Source organism: Macrotis lagotis, chromosome 2 (genome assembly GCF_037893015.1).
Source record: "Macrotis lagotis isolate mMagLag1 chromosome 2, bilby.v1.9.chrom.fasta, whole genome shotgun sequence".
Lineage (NCBI taxonomy): Eukaryota > Metazoa > Chordata > Mammalia > Peramelemorphia > Peramelidae > Macrotis > Macrotis lagotis.
Genome location: NC_133659.1, coordinates 319,291,797 through 319,313,242, shown reverse-complemented (window position 1 = coordinate 319,313,242; position 21,446 = coordinate 319,291,797). Strand labels below are relative to the sequence as shown.

The 21,446-nt window shown below is 38.9% G+C and overlaps 2 protein-coding genes across 12 annotated transcripts in view; one reads left to right on the top strand and one right to left on the bottom strand.

The window, feature by feature from the left end:
* The window catches only part of LOC141515258 (sodium-coupled monocarboxylate transporter 1-like), a 106,764-nt gene that overhangs the window by 83,787 nt on the left and 1,531 nt on the right, over positions 1-21,446 (top strand). For 2 of the 6 annotated variants that reach the window (XM_074226678.1, XM_074226682.1), the window contains 7 exons: positions 1,681-1,886; positions 2,826-2,929; positions 5,275-5,351; positions 8,726-10,842; positions 11,591-11,766; positions 11,856-12,247; positions 13,753-14,174. In XM_074226678.1, the coding sequence (XP_074082779.1) occupies positions 1,681-1,886; positions 2,826-2,929; positions 5,275-5,351; positions 8,726-8,761 (423 nt within the window). In that variant the 3' untranslated portion in view covers positions 8,762-10,842; positions 11,591-11,766; positions 11,856-12,247; positions 13,753-14,174. Of the gene's footprint in view, positions 1-1,680; positions 1,887-2,825; positions 2,930-5,274; positions 5,352-8,725; positions 10,843-11,590; positions 11,767-11,855; positions 12,248-13,752; positions 14,175-21,446 lie in introns of those variants that run through there. The other 4 variants (XM_074226680.1, XM_074226679.1, XM_074226681.1 and 1 more) reach the window with 4 other exon arrangements.
* The window catches only part of ANO4 (anoctamin 4), a 413,892-nt gene continuing 405,501 nt past the window's right edge, over positions 13,056-21,446 (bottom strand). For all 6 annotated transcript variants that reach the window (XM_074226672.1, XM_074226673.1, XM_074226677.1 and 3 more), the window contains 3 exons: positions 18,042-18,147; positions 15,406-15,601; positions 13,056-13,822 (listed from right to left, as the gene is read on the bottom strand). In XM_074226672.1, coding sequence (XP_074082773.1) covers positions 15,410-15,601; positions 18,042-18,147 — 298 coding nt within the window. In that variant the 3' untranslated portion in view covers positions 13,056-13,822; positions 15,406-15,409. The remainder of the gene's footprint in view (positions 13,823-15,405; positions 15,602-18,041; positions 18,148-21,446) is intronic.

Sequence of the window (21,446 nt, the reverse complement as noted above, 5' to 3'; positions counted from 1 at the left end):
GGTCTCTCTGAGTTTAGGGTCTTTTCCTTCCAAGAATTTTTCTGTGGATCCACCTTTCTGCTGATCTTTCTTCATTTTGCTAAGACCTTGAGTTGGGGAGGGGCTGGTTCACAGAGGGTTGGTGTTGGGATGCCTAGAGGCTTTACTCACTGAGTGCAATATCTCCAGCTGGTCAGTAGGAGGTGCTGGTTGCTTTCTCTGGAGTGTCTGTGACCTTGATTGAGGCCTTTTCCCTTGGCCTGGAGGGAGTGGTTGAAGCTGTTAAATATTTTTGTCTTCAATCAGTGGTGGGCTTTACCCTGGGGTGAGGACATTCCTCTCCTTATTGTCAACTGAGGTGCTTCTGCTCACACACTGCCTGGGGCATAAGTAGTCTGTAATTGTGTTCTAGGAAGAGGTCTCAGATGATGCTCACAGCTCTCATGCCCTGGAACTCTCCCCCCCCCCCCCAGCCTTGTCAGCAAGCTTCCGAGGGTTAGCGCCAACACCAATGCCTCTGTTCCCTAGTTGACCCAAGCCCCTGTGGTTGACCAGGCTCTAGCGCCACTGATTAAACAGGTCTGGCTCCCGGGGGCTAATCGGGAGCCTGAACTTCTGTGCCTGAACTTCTGTGCCTGAACTTACCTAGGACCTCAGAAAACAAATCCTGAGGTAGATGTTCTTTCTCCTGGCTTTTCTTTCTGGGTTTTGTGGATTGGATTTTTGTTAATAGGTTTGTTTCATATCATAGATGGGGAAAGATCAGGAGAACTTAGAACTGTGCCTGTTTTCGCTCCACCATTTTGGCTGGAAATCCTAAGTGATGACATCTTGGTGACAAGATTTGGTGATGTTTTAATCCTTTGGTCTGAATATACTGTTACTGTACTCCTATTTCACATGAAAACATAGAAAGGAGACACTTAAATATTCATGAAAATCGCATGTGGATGGGCATTAACTTCAATTTTATAAATGAGGTAGCTGAGTCTCAGAGAGAGAAGAAATGAATTAAGATTATGTAACTGGTTAACTTTTTGAACTGGAACTTGATCCCAGATCTCCTGCTCAGTTTAGTATTCTATTCATTCCCTCAAACTTTCCTCTTTCTGTCAAATTTTAATCAGGAAATCAATCCTTATTTTAAATTTTAGTATTGCTTTAGTGTGCTCATGAATTGACTTTATTTACATTTAGTAGTATAATCATATTTGACTTAAAAGAGCAGAGAATACTATGGTAGCAGGAAACTTGGGCTTCAAGTTTAACTCTTTAGTCACCCTTTGTGTGACCCTTGGGAAAGTCATGTCAGCTTTCTGACCATCACTTCCTTATCTATAAAATGAAAAGGTAGGATAAGGGTAATTATGCCTGGATAATTGCATTGCTGTGTGGTGTGTGTGTGTGTGTGTGTGTGTGTGTGTGTGTGTGTACACATATATATATATATATAATGTATCTATATAAAGTATTTACTATATATGTATAGGAAATACTTTATTTTTTATTTTTTTTGCAAGGCAATGAGGTTAAGTGCCTTGCCCAAGGTCACACAAGCTAGGTAATTAATAAGTGTAGTTGTCATCCTTTAAAAGATCAAAACCTTCCAAAATTTTCCTTATTATAGTTATGTTTTTAGATTCTCTCTTTTCTAAAGAGACGTTTCTTTGTTTTAGTTTTTAAAGCACTGTTGTTTTGCAGGGCTCATTTATTGGTCTTATTGCTGGATTCACCATTTCAGTGTGGATTGGCGTTGGGGCTTACTTTTATCCTCTACCTCCTGAGAGAACATTACCATTAACCCTTTCAGTTGAAAACTGTACCGCAGGTGGAAATGCACTTCTGAATTGGACTATTTTCTCAGAACAACCATTCTTAATACCATGGAAAACTAGTGATTTAGAAAGGTATCTTAAAAATTTTAATGCAGATAATGTCAAATTTTTTAAATAAAGTTTACAATATAGTAAAGGAGAGGAAATCACAAATGCTTTTGTTTCTGTCATTAGCCATAATTTTAACTGGCAAATCAAACAGCATTTGGTTTATCCTTTGGAAATGCTAATATCGTCCTGATTGGAAATTTCAAGTTAAAAGGAACTCCATTTCACCAGATAATTTGTGCAATCTTTAGCTAAAGTTTTTGTAAGGAGATGTAAGATTATTTGTCATATATAAATTGTCAAATACATTATTATGTACTGCATGTTTTATAAGTAGTAGTCTGCTCTTCCTTGGAGTTGATGAAATATGCTTCTCCATTATAATCCTTAAATATAATCCTTAAAAATTTAAGTTTTTCATGTTACTTTCTTAGCTAGCTGGAAGTTCTTTGTATTCGTATTCCAAATTGTAGGTCTTTCCTGGGCTGCACCTTTATTTGTTTGGTGGAAGATTGGGTTATATAATACATATGAACTTGAAGCTTGGTCAGATTATTCCAGAGATAGGCAGCCTCTATCAGCAAATGGGTGTAAGAGAAAAGGGAACATCAGTATAGTGATTTGGAATTTACCTCATCTTATTTCTTGAGAAATTCTATTGATATAATTTTTATATTGGGCAGAACATAAAGCAAATATGTTGAAAATGAACATTTGGGGGAATTGTACCAGAAATGCTAGATTTTCAAGTTTCCCCAGTATTGGAAATATCTAAAAAGTTCACATTTGCACTGTGCTGGTCACATAGCCATTCATTTATTACCACTTTTAATTCCAAATACAATGATGTAAGCTCAGAGAAACAAATATTCTCATGTAGGGGCTCATTGCTATTAGTCAATAATAGGTAATACATAATAGGTAAACGTTGAAATTTTACTGTATTCTTTGTCTCTCTTCTAGAACTCCTATATTGGATAAACTGTATTCCCTTTCTTACCTGTACCTCAGCACTTTGGGAACAATAGCAACAATATTTGTGGGAACAGTTTTCAGTCTTCTAACAGGTACCTGTTTTTTGAATGTTATTTTAAGTAATATTTCTATAATGTCATTTAGATTTGCATACCCAAATTATTGATCCAGGACCCTTTATTTGTGACTTTCATCAAATCTTCCTGTTAGGGAAAAGGCTTGGAGGTTGACTGCTTGTGGAGAGAATTGAAAAGATCTTTGGTTTTGGGGAGGGAGCCTTATCATAATGAGGATGTAATAAGGAACCAGGGAGCCTTTGTGGGAAACTTGGGCTCTGTATTTTTGTAGAAGAGAGGTAGGGGCTTATGGACAACCTTGTGACAAGATTGGGGAACTATCCAGAGCCAAAGGACTTGTTGATCTATTAGTGACTTTTAGCATGAGTGATTAAGTCAGCCTTTGTGTAGGATTTGTTTTTCTTGTGTTGTAGTTAGAGCCAACTCTTTGTGCTGGATGTATAAAAGGGAGCTAACAGACTTGGGGTGCTGTTTGTAAAAATCCCCTGAGAGAGCTCAGAGCAGTCATGTGTGTGATGGCATGTTAATCTGGAAGCCAAGACCAAAGGAGAGGGAGAGTTGGGGCATGATGATTGCATGTGCAGTGTGGCCTCTGAGAATGGCATGCAGCACAGTGTGGCTCAGAAAATGCAGGTTGCCCCAACAGCTCTCCTGTGGAGAGCGCAGCTTTGAGGGACTGAGCATGTTGTTGGAATGCTGAATGTATGCTTGCCTAAAAGACTATTTTATGGAGAACTCATGCAAGGAAGATGTTCACATTGCAAGGATACTTTCAAGGTCTCTCTGAAGAACTTCAGAATAGATTATGTTATTACATGGGAGGCACTGGCACAGGACCACCCAGCATGGCATGCCTTCTTGAAAGATGGTGCTGTGCTTTTTGAGCAAAGTAAAATTGAAGTACTCAAAAGAAACATGAGATACCCAAATTTAGAGAATCCACCCCAAATGTTCACATGCCTTGTTTGAGCTTGACCTGTGGTAGAGCACTCTGAATTGATATTGGTCTGATCAGCCACAGTCAGACACATGGCACTGTGATTCTAACCTAGTGATGGCATTTTGGTTGTCTTAGAGAATGGAGGACAACAACTAACACTCCTGTCAAGGAGCCAGTTTTGGCAGCCTTGGGTCAAAGACATATTGCATTGATTTGTCATGTCACCCATAAGGCCTGAGAGATGAAACCCAGAAACATGGGGGAGCCTCTCCACCAAGTGACTTTGGAAATCAGTGGAGTCATATTACCCAGCTGCCTGCTCAGGCTAAAAACGAGTTTTGGGATCTTCTGTTTCTGGGTGCAGAGTTCCCAGAACCAACTCTGGAAAAACCTATGAAGAGGATAGTCACATAGCCAATTGGTAGGATTTTCTGAACTCTCATTTTGAACATTCGTATAGTGTTGGAGGGATAAAGAGTTGGTTAGCCAGAAGCATGTGGTATTCCACAACTAGAGGAACAGTGAGTTTCTGAGCCATTGTATGGAAGAACTCTGTACCTCTGCTGCTCCTGGGAATTATTCCAGACATTGGGACTCTCTTCAGATCAGCTTCCTAGCGGGATTGCCAGGATAACAATAGCACAGGATTGGAGGCCCACCTGGATTTCCGGGTTGAAGAAGGTGGGGACTTAAATCTCTAGTGGTCTCAAGTTCTTTCTCTTGCAGAGGGAATTTCAAGCATGATGACCCCATGTGCCTGAAGATACCTGTTGGCCCCTGAGAGAGACTTGAGATTCACTGGTCTGCCAGAAAATTGTTAATGACCATTTTATGTGCTATTTTGAGTCCTTTGTGGTTTTTTTTCCCATTTTCTGTGGGATAAAATAAACAATGATCAGTATCTGATAGATGTTATTACCTAGAGGATTTTCAGAGGAATCAAATAAGTGGAGCCTTAGATGTGAGCTATCCAGGATATAGTTATTTTAGGAATCATATCTCAAAATTAAGACTTTTGAGATATCCTATAATCCTAGGTTTTCAGAGGAATCTTTAGGAAGGGAAAAATGAAACGCTGTTTTGATAAATCCCAATGTTGAATGTTGTCTTAGTGGATAGAGTCTGGGCCTGGAGTCAGGAAGAACTGAGTTCAAATTTAGTCAGACACTTAATAGCTGGAGGATCCTTGGCAAATCACTTAACTTCTGTTTGTCTCAGTTTCCTCGCTCTACAGTGAGGAAGAATGATAGCCCAGGGTTGATGTGAGGATCAGATAAGGTCATCTTTGTACCAGCTCAGTTGCAGACCTGACCATGGCGGGCATGATCCCTGAGAGAGAGAGAGGAGAGTGCTGGCCTGTGGCCTGCAAGTAGACAGTTCTTAACATTTCTAAAAATATTCTTCTGTTTATGTTTTATAGGTGGAAAAGAGCAGCATGTAGATGGAAAATACATGCTCAGCATTAGAGAAGACATGACACTTGGTGGATTTAGGAAAGTATGTACATTTCCTTTTTTTTAATATGTTGATCATATTGACCCTTGACCTTGTAAAATAAAAATGGTCCCTAAAAGAGAAGTCTTTTATAGATTACATTAAAAATGAAAACAATTTAATAAAATATCAGGTTAACAGTGCTTACATTTTGAATTCAACAGCATTGAAATTTACTTAAAATAATGAAAGCATTACAATTGCTTTGAATTGAGTGACATTTATAATTTAAATTGTCTTGGAGTTATTTTATGAATTCCATTAAGAAAAAGTTCATGACCAGGAACTATAGTGAGCCCAGATTCTGAATGGGAAGCATTCTGTGTTGTTAGAGGAAGGAGTCACTGCACTGTCAAAGTAGCCTCTTTGCCAGTTTGATGGTACTGTGATGAAATACAAGTCGAGTTTTTTTCATTTCTATTATTATTTATTAGTGACTTGGAACATTTTTTCTTCTACATCTAGTAGTTGATAGAGAATTGATCTCAGAGTTAGGGTGACTGGGTTCACACCCTGCTTTCCTCCCCTGGAAGCATTGCTGTGTCCAAGCATTGGTATAGGAATTTATTCATGAATGTTAATTAAGGTAAATAGAGATGATTAATGTAAACATCTTTTCCTATCAGTTCTTATTTTCTAGTTGCACTGATACTGCTCATGCAAAACCTTTTTAATTTAATGTGATAGAAATTGTCTTTTATCACTTCTTTTGTTCTTTTTTGATTTTGTGAGGCAGTGTGATTAAGTGATTTGTCTAGGTTCACACAGCTAGAGTGTCAAGTGTCTGAGGTTAGATTTGAATTCAGGTCCTCCTGACTCCAGGGCTGTTGCTCTATCCATTGTGCTTTTGCAGCTACATAGAAATGGATATTCCTTGTTTGTTATTAAGAATTTCCATTTCTATGTAGCTGCAAAAGGTACCTTTTTATTTTCTTTTATTTTTATTATGTGATCTCACATTTTATTTTTATATTCTATGAAGCTCTTTGCCATGGGATCATTGAGTCCTGGAAGAGCTCTCAAAGGACATCTTAATCAAACTCATGTCATGTTTCCTTCCCATTTTAGATTAGAGAAGATTTAAGGCCTAGAATATGTAAAGAGTAGGCAGATATGAAAACAGAGTTTCTGCTAAAGTGTTTGTAGTTTACTTGACAATTTTGTCCAAAATAGAGAATCTTTCCTCTAGCTCTTTAAGTTCTTGGGCTTATTGGACACTGGACTGCTCCTTAGGTCATTTTTGGCTCTTTCTTGTTTTTCTAATGTGTTCCTCTAATCCACTTTTTCTTTCTAATTGATCCTGAAGAGTTTTGATCATTAATGTTTTATAATAGTTGAAATATGTTGCAACTGTGTACCTTCTATTCTTGTTTATTTTCCTCATTTTCTTGAGAAGCTATAATTAATTTTCTTCAAGTGAATTGTATTATATATAATACTAAAAAGACTTAAATTTTTGATATCATTAAATTTGTGAATTAATTTAGGTAATATCATTTTTTATTATGCCGACTTGACTCAGCCATAAACAGTGACTATCTTTCCAATTATTTAATCTTATTTCATTTCTATGAAATGTTTTATGGTTTATTTATATGAATCTGGAGTGTCTTTTGGAAACTAAGACATTGTAAATATTTTGTGGTGATTTTAAATGGAATTTTTGCTTATATCCCCCCTTATTGCTAGTAAGTTTTGTAAAAGAGGTGGCATGGTAAAATGGATGTATGACTAGCTTCAGAGTCAGGAGGACTTTGTATTTAGTTGCTTATTGTATTTGCTTCTATCCATCCAACTGTCCATACACTCCCACACATATCACTCACACACACACACACACAGTCTCTCTGTATGTATTTGTCTTATTCTTTAGAATGAAGACTCATTGTGATTAGAGAGCCTGGCCCAGGACCTGACACTTAATAAAGATTTACCAGCTGATGAATAGGAACTCAGTTTTTGTTGGTTCATTGATAAAATCATTTGTGTGTGCTGACCTTCTATTTGTCATAACTTCTTTATACAAAAATAATATGTTTGAATTTCACAAATACTTAGGATTTCATCTTCTATTATAGGCTTGCCTTCTGTAAAAAGAAATATCATTAAAGTTGAATTACACACTAATAAATTTTTTCAAATTTACTGAACATAATACTCTAGTTCTTAGATAAGACATTCATCTTTTATTATATGTTGATAAGTTTTATTTTTACCTGCAACCTGTACAAAAGCTACCAGTGAAATATAGGTAAATTCTTTGAGGGAAGAGACTGCTTCCATTTTGTTTGTCCCCAAAACTGCCCTGTGTAAGACCAAGCTTTAGTGTCTGCTGTTTGACTGACTTGTTGTTTAGCTCTGATAAAAGTGCTCAAGGAATAAGTTTGTATGCTCAGTTTATTTATATTTTTTTTTCTGCCTAGATAAGGTAATTGCTATCTCTAGGCAGTAATCTTTCTGGGAAAGGCACCTAGACTGAGAATCACGAGGAAACTGTTGAGAATCTGGAAACTGTTGAGGAGGTCTTGAGTCTTGGCTCTGACTAATTTAGGCTTGTGCAGCTTTGGGCAAATGGGTATACTCATACCCATGGTATCGATTCTCTTTGTAAACCTTTTAAACTCTGTGTAAGTAAATTGGTCCCTTAGGGCCAGAGAACCCACCTAGCTAAGGCATGGGGCTCCCAGAACCAGATCAGAGGGGGAATGGATTTTGATTGACTAGCTATTGACTGAGTGCTGGGCCAGCACTACTGAGACATGGAATGAACATAGTCCAGCCTGGAAGAAGCTGAGTATCTCCTGCAGGAGAGAAGGAATTGATCTTGGTGACTCATGATAAAGGGGTAAGGAGAGGCTGGTCTTGAGAGAGGTAAGGGCTATGGGAGAGGTGTCTGTATCCACAGTGAGATGTGGAGAGAAGCAGAGAAAGTTTGATGGATGAAGGGCTTGGAGGATGGATGGGATTTTGGCAGGTTGAAATCAGAGATTTAATTCTGAATATCATTTATTGAGCTGGGCTATAATACTGACCTCTCCAGATCTAGTTGAAAAAGGGCCCCCAAACTTAATGTGTTTTTATAATTCCTTGATTTCTTTTTTTGGAGACATATTACTATTATCAGTATATCTGTCTCTTAACAGCTTATGTGGTTTAGGAAATCAGATAGTCAAACTTGTCAGAATGGCATGTAAAATAAAGTTATTTTAGTATTTGAATTTTGTGCAACTATTACTAATCTCCAAAGACCTAATTACTGGTTTATGCAGATCTACAAGATGGTTAATATTGCTAGAATTCTGGCTAATGTAAGTGGGATGTTATTATAGTTGAACATGTGTTTATTTTTTGTCACTTATTTTTTTTTTTTCTTTTAGGTAAACCAAGTAGGTGTTTCAGCATCACAAAATTAGCACCTTGGAAGAAGCTGATAAACCACCTTGAGGAGTTTCACTAATGAAACATTTTATTTTTCCCTAATTCTGATCTACACCGGACTGTGGAAAAATTAGAAATCTGGTCTTGACTGTAAGAGGCACAGCCTTATGCCTCACCCATCTTGCCTAAAATCACTGGCTCTGGAAATTTTTCACTCCATGACTTGAAATGACTTTCTCATGTTCAGAGATCTTTTGAAATTAATTTTGCATAAACATTTTGTAATGTTTAATGTTGCATATTTTTAAATACTCAGGATGCTAACCCAGTGCTGTGCTTTCTTGTATCCACTATTTTGTCACCTATTGTCCTATTTTTATATTTTCGGTATGTTAAGCCTTCCTTTAGAGTTTTAGTTTCAGTCTTATATGCTATGGACTGGTTGCTTGGGGAGAGCTGGAGATGACAGGCTCTGATGGAACTCGAGGACTGCTTGCATAGTGATAATGTCAGGAGAAAGCATGGCAGCCTGCCAAATGCGTTGCCCTTCTCACATGAGATGACCAGGTGTGGGCAGTAGGCCGGGATGTCTCTGTTGGCATCAGAAGGCTGCTTTTGGTAATGTGAATTATCTCTGTGTGATTACATCTATCATATATTGATTGGTAGATGGAAATCATTTGTGTGTGTGTGTGTGTGTATTTGTTTGTGAGTGTGTTTGTGAGGAAGAGCATGACAGAGTCACAACAGAGTGGAGATAGTCTGGGTCCCAGTTCTGCCTCCTTTGGTACTGACCCTGAGACCTTGGGCAAATCATATCATATCATATCTTGATGCTCATTTCTAAGAGTAGAAGTTGCAGAGAATATGTGAATCTGCCTTGTTAATAGGTTTTCCCCCCTGAATTCTTTCTACGCCACAGTAACCACAGGATAGACCCCAAAAGGAGATTTTTAAGTGTAAATACTTTTATGCTTTGTTCCTAAATAGCTAGGGACCTGCCAGCGAGGAACCTCTTCCATCAGGGCAGGTCAGCTCCTTCTCTGTCACTTAAGAATCACAAAAGAGTTTCCAGGTCACTAAGAAATTAAATGACTCCTCCAGGTTCATACCTGTTCTCCCCTCACCCATATAAAGCAAAAGTAGGATTTGAACCTGGCCTTCCTATGGGACAACCCCCAACCCTGTGTCGCCCTACTTCTGATCTGTGCCTATTTATAATTAATAGGACATGTAAAATATTACACATGTATGTGTAGACATGTGCACACATATAGATTTCTTTTCCTCTGTGTATATACCTATGTATAAGTATATATATATGTATATATATATATATGTGTGTGTGTGTATATATATATATATATATGTGTATATATATATATATATACATATATATATACACATCTAGTGTTGGGGGGGAGACTTGAGCTTTGATTGTTTAGGTCTAAGGACCTCTCAGTGAGGAAGCTCCCTCCAGTAGTAGAGATTGGCCTAGGGTCACTTGGAGATGGACTTGAACTTGAGATTGTGATGTCCTGACTGTCATCATATTTATTCTAGAACTCTGATTTCATGGGTGTAAAAATAAAATTCCATCAAGACCAGGGTGTCTGCTCGTGTAGCTAAGAAAAGGGGTTGGAGATTTTTTGCCAACTACTGAAAATGAATCTATTTTGTATTGGTACCCACTCCTGGGAGGGAGAGGAGGTCTTTCAGACCACATGTTATCTCAGCTCTGCCTCTTCCTTTGGCCTGGGGTTAGTTTTAGACCCAGTCCATCTCTCCAGGATCAGGACTCCAGGCTTCCAGACTTCCTTCCTAAGACCCTTGAAGGTAAACCCATTATTAGCCCCCTGACCAGGGAGCTTCTCCCAGGCCTTGGCCAGCTCTTATGAATTGTGTGACCAAACAAAACCTCCCAGTTTAGGATGAACCTTGGAGCCCTTATGTTGCACTTCTGGCCCGACAGTCACTGCAGAGAAATCTTTTCTCAATAGGCTGTTGGGTATTTTTTTTCCAGAAAGGAGAGGATTGATTATAGGACATTAAAAGAGAGATGAAGATCTTTGTCAGGTTTGTCTCCTATGAAAAGTGGAAGCTGCGAGCAACTACAGTGAGTATCTGGATTTCAAGAACTGCAACATATTAATAAAACACCTCAAAGTTTAGGAAGCCCTTGGCATAGTTTTGCTTTTGACCATTCTGATGACCCATGAGGGTATTTTCCAATGTAGAAACAGCCTCAGAGAAATGAGTTGTTTTACCAAGTAGGTTAAATCTAGTCACTGTCAGAGGGAAGCTTTGAACTCAAGTTTTCTTGCCACATTGTCCCAAATTAAAATCAGTAGATTTTTTTCGTGATAAAATATAACCCTAGTGTCAGAAATATTAGGATATAAATGAGCAAACTTTAGGGATTTTCCTCCTTACTTCTTTGTACTAATGTTCTAGTATACTTAGATTCCTCTAGCTAGAAACATTTAGTTTAAAAAACATAACAGAAACTTTTCAGGAGACAACTATGAGTTCCACAGATATATGTAAAAATTTGTCATTTATAGTTTCTTATATGAGGGCTCCTTTGGAGGACTTCTTGGACAGAGTCTATCCCTCCTAGACATTTGATCATGATAGAAACAAAATTAGAGTTGCTCCTAATTCAAATCCTATCAGTCTTGTTCCCCTTGTGACCTTGAACAAGGGTCTTAGTTTCCCCATCTGTAAATAAGCCCCTTCCAGCCCTAGTCTTGCTTCCCATTGATCTTTGAGCATGTTTCTTTTCTGTGGGGAGATAGTGGCTTGTCCCATTGTCCACACACAAATCAAGGAAGACTTTGTCAGGGTTTCTTTTTGTTTTTCAGTGCCATCTGAAGACAAAATCTCAACTATTCCTTTCTCTGAGAGTTCCCTACCACACAAGATGTTACCTGGAGGCTGACTTGAACCTGATACTTCCTATCTGTGTTTGGTCCACACTGTTTATATATTTGATTTGGACCTGGCATTTTATGAAATTTAAAATTCCTCCAAGCCCAAGGTGTCATGCTCAGCTGTTCATCCTGCTTTTGAAAGTATTTTTTTCCTCTTTCAGTTTTTTTTGGTTACTAGTCCTACCTATTCTTCTAGGTTCCTTGAATGGACAGCTTTCTCTCTGGAGACTCTTGGAAAAGGAAGATTCTCCCCTAGAACACAGACGTATAGCTGGGCCAATCATGTTCTTTCAGCCTTAAGGCCAGAATTGCAAAGATGGAGGAAGCCTGGGCTTCTCTGTGATATAACCCCCCACCCCCACCCCGAGCCTCCTGCTTATGGAACATGGATCTTTTCCAGCTCACGATCAGATCTGAAGTTGCATAATTACCTCAAATCAACAAGCATTTATGAAGAGTCACTTGGGCCAGGAACTTGTGAAAGCAAGCTGCTGATGTCCTGGCCCTTCCAATTTCTGCACAGATCCTGGGGGAGGCCCTTGACTTTGGGGTGTTTGTATCACTATGGATACGAAACCATGGCAGTAGGTAAGACATGGGAGAGATGAGAAACTTAAAGTCTTCCACCACTGCTTTCTAGCTTGTCAGTCTTAATTAGAAGACTATAGGCCTCAGGTCAAAGTTAGGAAAAATGGGAATGGGAAAAATGATAAAGGAAAGGGCTCCAATCTCAGGATTCTGAAGAGCAAAGGAAAAACAAACTTGATTTGTAAAACTATACTTGCATCTCTTAAAAGGCAGGGAAGATAAAGATTGATGTTGCCTAGAAACAGTCATTTCTTGGATGGATCTACCTTTTCTCAGATCAGGATTTACTGGTATTTCGAGTCACTTTTACATTAGTGTTGTGATTCAGAATTGTGTGATTCCATTAATTGTTTGGGGAATTTCCCCAGAAAATTATACTTGTAGCATTTTTAAGAAGTCTTTGGATGATAGACCTTGGAGGGAGAAAGAAGAGTGGGGAAAGACAGAAAACATTTTAAACTATGTAGAAAAAATGCTCACCCAGATCAAAGATTTAGACCTGGCTTTTCTCTCTCTCTCTCTCCTCTCTCCTCTCTCTCCTCTCTCTCCTCTCTCTCCTCTCTCCTCTCTTTTTTGTTTAAACAGTGAAGACTCTAAGACCTTCTAAGATCTGAGTGACTCAGGAAAGGTTAACCCAGCTCGATTTAGGAGAGAGATTTGCACTTTGCTTCTCTGACTCCAAATCTAAGACTATAGGAGAGACACTGCAAAGTTTCCTTTGATTCTTAGCAAATGGAAAAAAAAGATGATTTGAAAATGAAAGCCAAGTGAATTTTCAAAGACCACACAGCAAACATTTCTTGTGCATAATAATTTCTTTTAAATTTTATTGCATCACATTATTGAAGCATTTAAACATGGCTTTATGTGGATGACTCTTTAAATGTGAAAATTCAACATTCTTTGTACCCTTTGGCTATTTACAAATTAGGAATTTCTCTTTATGCACTTTATATATATATTTATAATATATAATTGTATGTACATATGTCGGGATGAGTGACTATACATATGTACATACTCACATACATCCATGGCCATACACTGATGGCTGTCAAGATGTCTGTTATATGGAGTAACTTCTCGAAAGAGTGGAAATTTTTAGAAAAAAAAAACAAGATTAAATTTGTAAACAGGGTCTTAGTTGTGTTTGGTGACATAGATGTAGGACAATGCTAGGAATGTTATGCTCAAATATCCAGATTTTAATGTACTTTTTTTGTTAGTGTCTGTAAAATTCACATGGAACGTACTGCAAAAAAGATAGGAAACAGACTGAAAAACAGTCCCTGTGTACAATTTTTCCTTGATTTTTTTTTAAATTCACATATATAACTGCCCATGAAGTACATGCTTGCTTGTCAAGAAAATGGTCTATGGAGAGCAGTCATATGCTGGATCGCAAAATGGTTTTTACAGTCAGTCCTCTGCATGTGCCAACCAACTTGCTACTGAAAATGTCTGGGACATACACTGAGCTTGCATTTTTTTTCCTTCTCTTAAAGGTGGTGCTTCCACAGCAGGAATGAGTAAACAGAAGACAGATCCTTTGCATTCAGATGAACAGCCAGTTACCTGGGAGGAAGGGGAAAAAGGAAAAAAAGGGAATTAAATTCCCATGTATAGACTCTACATGAAAAACAGTAGCGTGGAACATTTAGGATCATCTGTAAGTGAAAAGTGAACCAGGAGGAGTCAAATCCCAATCATGCCTGTTTTGCAGTGGGACCAATTGGGGCAGAAGGGAGTTTTAAGAACCCAATGCAAGGCCAACAGAAGCCACAGGGTGATGTCCTGCCAACTGTGGGGAATTGAAGAATAGCAGACCACTCCATGGTGGCCCTGGTTTCCTGAAGGAGAGAGCCTGCCCCTGGGGAACTTAGAATCTAGTAGAAAGGCACCAGCATCTCAAGCTCAACATTAAATGGTAAGTCCAAGGAAAAGCTGGGCCACATTGCAGGAGGTTTAGGAAGATGGGGATGGGGGGCACTGGGGGTATGGGAGAGAGCCGAGAGAGATTTTCTGGAGCATAGAGTTCCTGGGAAAGAGTAACAAGAAAGAAGACAGGAACTGTAGACTAGAATCAAGTTATGGAGGCAAGACCTTGAATGCCAGAGGGAGGTTGGGACAATGACAAAGCCAAAATCAAAGAATGATTTTCTGGACAATGATAAAACATGTGGATTGGAAGAATGAGTATATAGAGAGAGAGGAGATGAGAACAAAGGAGAGACTCCTGGGCAGTGGAGAGCTGCAGGTACTTCTGGTTCAGCGTGTCCAAAATGGAGCTTCTGTGACCTTTGCCAAAACACCTGCTGCTCTCTGACCTCCCCTCTCTGCAGGTTCTATCTATCCCCCAAGCCTTCCATTATAACAATGTTAGGCTCCTTGCCTCTTCCCTGTTTCCTCACTCTCATCATCTGCATACCCCCCAACATCCTCAGCTAAATGATGAGGGGGATGGATGTGATGCTTCTTTGCAAGGGAGGACTTGAATGACAAAGGACAGTTCAAACTGACATTTAAGAGAGGGCTGGGGCCTTCTAAGTCGTCATCCTTGTGCACAAGTTAGGGATGGAGGAGCAATGGGGGAGGAATCAGACACAAGTGGAAGATGAGGTTTTTGGAGTCTTGGGTACTCAGAAAATTTCGTGTTTCACTACGAAAGAGTAGTTGCTGAGAGAAGGAGAGAAGCTTGGATTATGGGCACAGACAAAAAAATTCATGGGTAAAGCCCCCCTGCAGCCCAAAGGAAGGTGAGTGTGTTGTTGCTTCTAGTGCCCAGGTGGCCACAATGAACAGATTTCTGTATCTTGGGGATACATGACTCCCCCTTCTAGCCATCTCTGCCCTCAGAACAGCCAGAAAAGTGGAAGTAGCTCTGAGGTATCAGAGATGAGAGGGGCCCAGGTTCTCCAAGATGGGCATGATGAGAAGAATTGCCCTTCCTGTCATCTCCTGTAAAGGCGGCCTTTCTCTATCTCTGGGATGAGATAGAGATGGGGCTCTTTGAGGGAGGGCAGGTCCTCAGCACCTCTCCACCATGGCCCCTCCCTCCTGCTCCAGGTGATTCATTATAGTCCTAGCATGAGGATTGATTTAACCTACAGACAGACCCCCAGGGTCAGGGGCTTAGCTCCCAAACCTTCTCAACTTACCCAATCAAGGCCACTCATTATGATGAGCTTTCCCATTTTTTTTCCTCTCCTTGCGTTCCTTCTGGAGTCGCTCCAGTTCAGCCTCATACATCATCTCCTGAATCAGGTACTTTTCTCTCCTCATTCGATCCCTTAAATCTTTTGGAAGGTCTGGGATCAGGTAGGAAATCAGATGCTTTATGCAAAATACAAGATGCTAGAACACAAGAGAGGACAAAATGGACTCAGTTCTGGGCTACATTCTTCCACTTATCTCTAGGGGGCACTGAGAGAATAGATGGACCCAGTAATTCTATGGCAGAGGACCTGGGTTCAAATCCTACCTGACCACTGAATCTTCCTGGGCCTCAAGTTCCACATATTTATGTAAATGAAGGGATTAGAGAGCCTCTGAGTGTGGACCCAGGTTAGTGCACTAAATCTGATTGAATAATCCTAGTTGGCTAAGCTCTGCAAAGATCCTGTCTGTTTAAAAGATGTGCTGCTCTGGGCTTCTTTGGGCCCCCTCTCCTGAGCTTGAAATCGAAGCCATTGAGCCTGGAAGGCATGTTCCCCAGGGGAGACCTTGGAAAACAAGAGACAGCATGGAGGTGAGAAGTTCAGAAGTGCCTCTCCAGCACCTTCTGTATCTTAAGAATAAAATGGTACTTGTTCTCCCCATTTAGGGCAAGGACTAACCTGTGGGTCTGAACAGAGTGCACCTGGCTATGAGGAAGCACTTGAGAACAGTTGGGGACTAAGCACCCCGCCCCAGGATGCCATTGCAGACTTGTTAGAGGGGCAGATGGGCTGTTCCAAAGTGAGGGGGGAGAGGAGCTGGTTGTCTTGTTTGTTCAGTTATGTCCAGCTGGCCATGACCCCATGTAGAGGAGTGGTCCAGCTTATTTGACAGATGAGGAAAATGAGACAAAGGGGAAGGGCCTTGCTCAGGGTTACACAGCTGGTGACTGCCTGCAGTTGGTACGCATGGATTCCAGGTCCCACCTTCTAGCCGCTGTACCCCTGTCTGGCCTACCAGACTCATCTCTACTTGAACTAAGTTTCTACAAACTGTTATTTCCTACCGTCTCTGGCAGTGGATCCTAAGCACCACAAGATGGCACTGGTGCCTTACTGTTTCACTGCGTTGTCTCCTTGCCTTGTGGGGTGATGAGGGTCTTTTTCATCTTTCCTAGGGTGGTTATGAACTCACATGAATATGAATATTCGTACTTATCAGAGCACTTCTGCATGTGAGAAGGAATCATTAATAATTTTTATGTTTTGTGTTCTCTTTCTAACATGCATATGTACCCATATACAATACAGGGCATCCCCAAAGTCTTAATGCTTTTATAAGCTCCTTAAAGCATGTATGTGCACACACAGACAATAAATACTCCCACAAACATTTGGAAGAGTAAAGAGGCTAATTAATGGAATAATTTATAATTCTATTTCCCATAAAATTGTGTTTCCTTTACAACCTTTAACTTTTTTCCAATTAGTGACCCTTAAAATACATAAAAGTAGCTAGGTGGCCCAGTGGATAGAATGACAGTCAATCTCATCTTTCTGAGTTCAAATTTGACCTCAGACCCTGGGAGAGTCACTTTACCCTGAGTTTCTCAGTTTCCTCATTTGTAGAATGAAATGCAAAAGACTTCAATATCTTTGCCAAGAAAACTCCAATTAGAGTGATAAGAGTCAAATGTGATTGAATAACAAAAGAGTAGGAACAAGTATTTTTTAAGTTCCCGCTATTACAAACATTACTCCATTTGATCCGCACAACAGCCCAGTAAAAGAGGTGATTTTGGTACTTCCCCTATAGAAGTGGTGAAATGGAGGCAAGCCTCAGGGGTCTCCCAGCTGCATCCTCCGCCCCAGGTTTGAACTGAGCATAACAAGGCTTCCTAGTCCAGGGCCTGTCCCTGCCTTATGTGGTAATGTAGAGCTGTGCCATAAATTGCTCTCTCCTTTCTGTAGTGAGGATTTCCAGCACACACCATTGGCAGTCAACTTGCCTTTTATTAGGAGTTTTCTATGGAGAGTTATATTTTTTGAACAAAAATTCCTCAGGCAAACTACAGTCAGAAACTCTCCCCCAAACCAGGGACCACTGGCGTGTGTGACATGGTCTGTTCAAATAGTGATAATCCTCTTGTGCCCCAGTGCCGGCACCTTCTTGGCCGAAAGTACTATTCAGTTTGATCTGTTGAAGTGAATGAGCACTAACACTTTAGATGAGCGAGCTGACGATAAGTGTCTGCCTTTCTCCTCAGCCCTAATAGCACACAATTGTTCTTCCCCAAAAGAAAATTGCTCAGTAGTTTTTTTCAGCAGCTCCAGACAAGGATAAATATTTAACCAGTGAATTCATATAGGTTGAAGCCTCAACTATAGAAGTCCAAGATAGAAATGCTACTTTTTTCTAGTGTATTATATTATTAATTTAAATTAGTTGTCAAAAATGACAACTTTCTTGATTTAAGGGGCATGTAAATAAAGGAAGAAGGGAATCATTTCATATCACTAATTAGACATCCAACCAACAGTCACATCCCAAAGTGCCCATTTGTTCTTGCTTTGATTCAGAATCCTTTCAGGTTCCAAGTGACTTAAAACTTCAAAGGAAACAAGCTACAAAAACTGACCTCAAATACAATAATGAAAGCCAGGCGTGCGGCCAGGACGTGCCAGAACTGCAGGGTGTAGCCATAGGGGACCAGCGCGTGAGGAGGGTCTCGATAATCTCGATATCTGAAAAAATCAGACACGTTATCTCCTTGGGCGGGATTGATCCTAGGATTGGTTCTTGCTTTCTCCCAGCCCACAAGGGGCTCAGAGGACCACCATGCCACTTCAACATTTTCAGGGCTCAATCTAGACTGGAGACAACCTCTGAATCCAACCTCTCATTTTATCAATTAGAAAATAGAGACTGAGGGAGGGATGAAGTCACACTCAGGGTCACATCTGAGTTTTAGAGGTAGAATTTGAAGCCAGGTTCCCTAATTACCAAGTCAGCATTCTTCCCATGGTTTAGTAACAAGGGGAGTCCCAGGACTCCTGGTGCAGTTGCAGCAAGACTTTTGGGACAGCTGAGCTAATATATAATAAAAATGACAATTCTACCCAAGTTAAATTATTTACTCAGTGCCATAGCAAACATCCAAAAATTGTTTTATGGAGCAAATATAGTAACAAAATTCACCTGGAAGTATATCAAGGGAATTAATGAAAAAAATGCAAATAATGTGGCCTAACCATAAAGCTATATTCTAAAGTGACAGTCAACAAGACTATCTGATACTGGCTAAGAAATAGGGAAATGGATCAATGGATTTTGAGCACATCAGCAGGACATAACAGAATACCAGCTAGTGGGAAGAGATCAGGTACAACAGAGCTCTAAAGCTGTCCTAACAGTAGAGGCGTCCTCCATGGCCCATGGATCACATAAGGCCTGAACTAGATGATTAAAATGTTTAGTAAAATAAAAGGGATAAAGACTACTCTAAATAATAAACTTATATACTCCTTATACGCCTCAGCATCCAAATTATATACTGTGATGTATGTAACATCAATATTCCGTTCAAGTTTTAGGGAAGCCCTGACATAAAGAGAAGCAAAAGGGAAAATACAGAACTGAAGCAACTGGATTAAAAGGACTGATGGTGTCTTCAAAGTAGTAAATGAAAATACATATTTCTGAGCACCACAGAGAACATTTACAAAAATTAACCATGTATTAACCATGTTGTAAACAAATGTAAAAAGGAAGAAATAGTGAACATGAACATTCTTTAGAGAGCAAAGCTCAATAAAAAATAATTGTTTCAGGAATCACAAAGGACCCAACAATGAAATACTAAATAATGAGTGAGTCAGAGTATAAGTCATAAAAATAATATCTATAAAATAAAATAATGTGAGATGTATCAACATCTGAGATGCAGTTAAAGCACTCGGAGACAAACAGCCTTACAAAACATATTCACAAAATAGAATTAATGGAATGAATCTGCTATTTGAAAAATTAGAAATACAACAACTAAATGAATGGACCCCAAATAAGAACAAGAGGAGATAATAAAAAGGACATAAATTGGAACCAAAAATGTCATAGAAATGATAAATTTCTATAATCTATTTCTCTGAAAGACTAATCAAGTTGAAAAATGCTTAGCTAGTCTGACTTAATAGAAGAAAGCAGAAAATCCATAAAGAACAGTTAGTAGCCACAGTTTACCAATTCTTAAAAATTAAGAAAAAAGCACCCTACCAAAATTCTTTCTTGAGATATATATTCTAATAATTTGTATAGACCAGGAAAGATAAAACAAAGAAAACTAGGTTAATGTCATTAATGAACATTGCCTCAAAAATTTTAAACAAAATCCTGTCAAAGAAACAAGTAATTTCATTCAAGTGATCATTGGATTATGATTAAGTGAGATTTAAAGCAATTAAATAAAGTACATTAAAAACTAAAACATTTCAAATTATCTCAATATATGCAGAAAAAACCTTTGAATAAGCACAATAATCTTTTATACTAAAAGCCATACAAAGTATAGGCTTAGGGTAGATTTTGTTAATAAAATATATATCTAGAAGAATGCAAAAAATGTATTGGGGGTTTACTAGAACCTTTCTCAATATACAATAGGAATGACGAAGCAAGGATGCCCATTCTCTCTAATATTAATTGATAAAATTTTGTAAATGCAAAAGCAATAAAACAAAATTATAGAAATTGGTAAAGAGAAGATAAAACTATCCTTATTTGCTGATGGCATGAGGGTTTACTTGGAAAATCCCAGAGAATTAGCAAAGACAATAATTAAGACACACACAGCTTCTGCAAAGTTGCGGACTACACAATACATCCTCAAAAGTCAACCTTTTTCTATCATTACAAAACACAAGAAGTAAATACTAAGGAAATCCCATTCCAAATAACTATAAAATACACAAAATCTAGGAATCAGCCTTTCAGAACATAGAAAAGACAGGTTAAATTAAAAAATACTAAAGATTTTCTATGTATATTAAGTCATATCATAAAGTACAATTTTATATAAAGGGCAACAGTTATAGGAATATTCATTTCTCATGGCTAGATCATGTCAATATTATAAAAAGGAAAACATTTCTAAAGTTATTTTACACTTTTAAAGCTATCCCAATCAAATTACCAAGGAGATACATTATGGACTTTGATAAAACAAAATTCATTTGGGGAAAAAAAAAGATCTGGGGTATCAAGGAATTTTATGAAGAAGGTACAGCACTTTGAATCCTCAGATTACAAAGCAGCAGCCATCCTAGCTATATGGTATTCGGGGAAAAATAGGGAGGGCAATGGAACAGATTAGAACAAGGGAGAATGGAGAGCAATAGAATGTAATAGCTCAGTATTCAAGTGGAAAACCTAAATTACCCAGGGAAAAACCTTGATTAAAAACTACTGTGACAAGTGGAAAGCAATGTCACAAAAATTGGCCTTAGAGCATGCTGCATGGATTCATGATCTTAAAGATATATTAGACAAGAATATGAGAAATAGTTCAAACACTCCATATCTGTGAGTAGGAGAGGTATTCTTAAGCAAGGAGGTGATCACAAAAGATCATAGAGTAGCTCGACTTGAAGCAAAAAAGCTTCACAAAATCCATGCACCTGAGATAAGGAGGGAAGAGGGCAAATGGGGAAAACCATCTTTCTGTTAAATTTTTCTGATGAGGGTTTGATACATGCACACACATATTTCCTGAGTCTGTTATTTCCTAAACCCTTCCCCGTGACAGCTAATAGTTGTCATTCATTTAGTGCTTTGAGATTTGCATAGTCCTTGATTTGTGTCATCTCATTTGATCCCAACACCCTTTGAGGTAAGTGCTGCTTATCAACCCCATTTTACAGATGCAGAAACCAAGGCAGACAGAAATGAAGTGACTTGCCCTGGGTTAGAACTAGCAAGTCTATGAGGCTCTTTGAGGCTAATTTCCTAAATAGATCAATCGATCTATGGAGAGATAGAGATAGTTGTA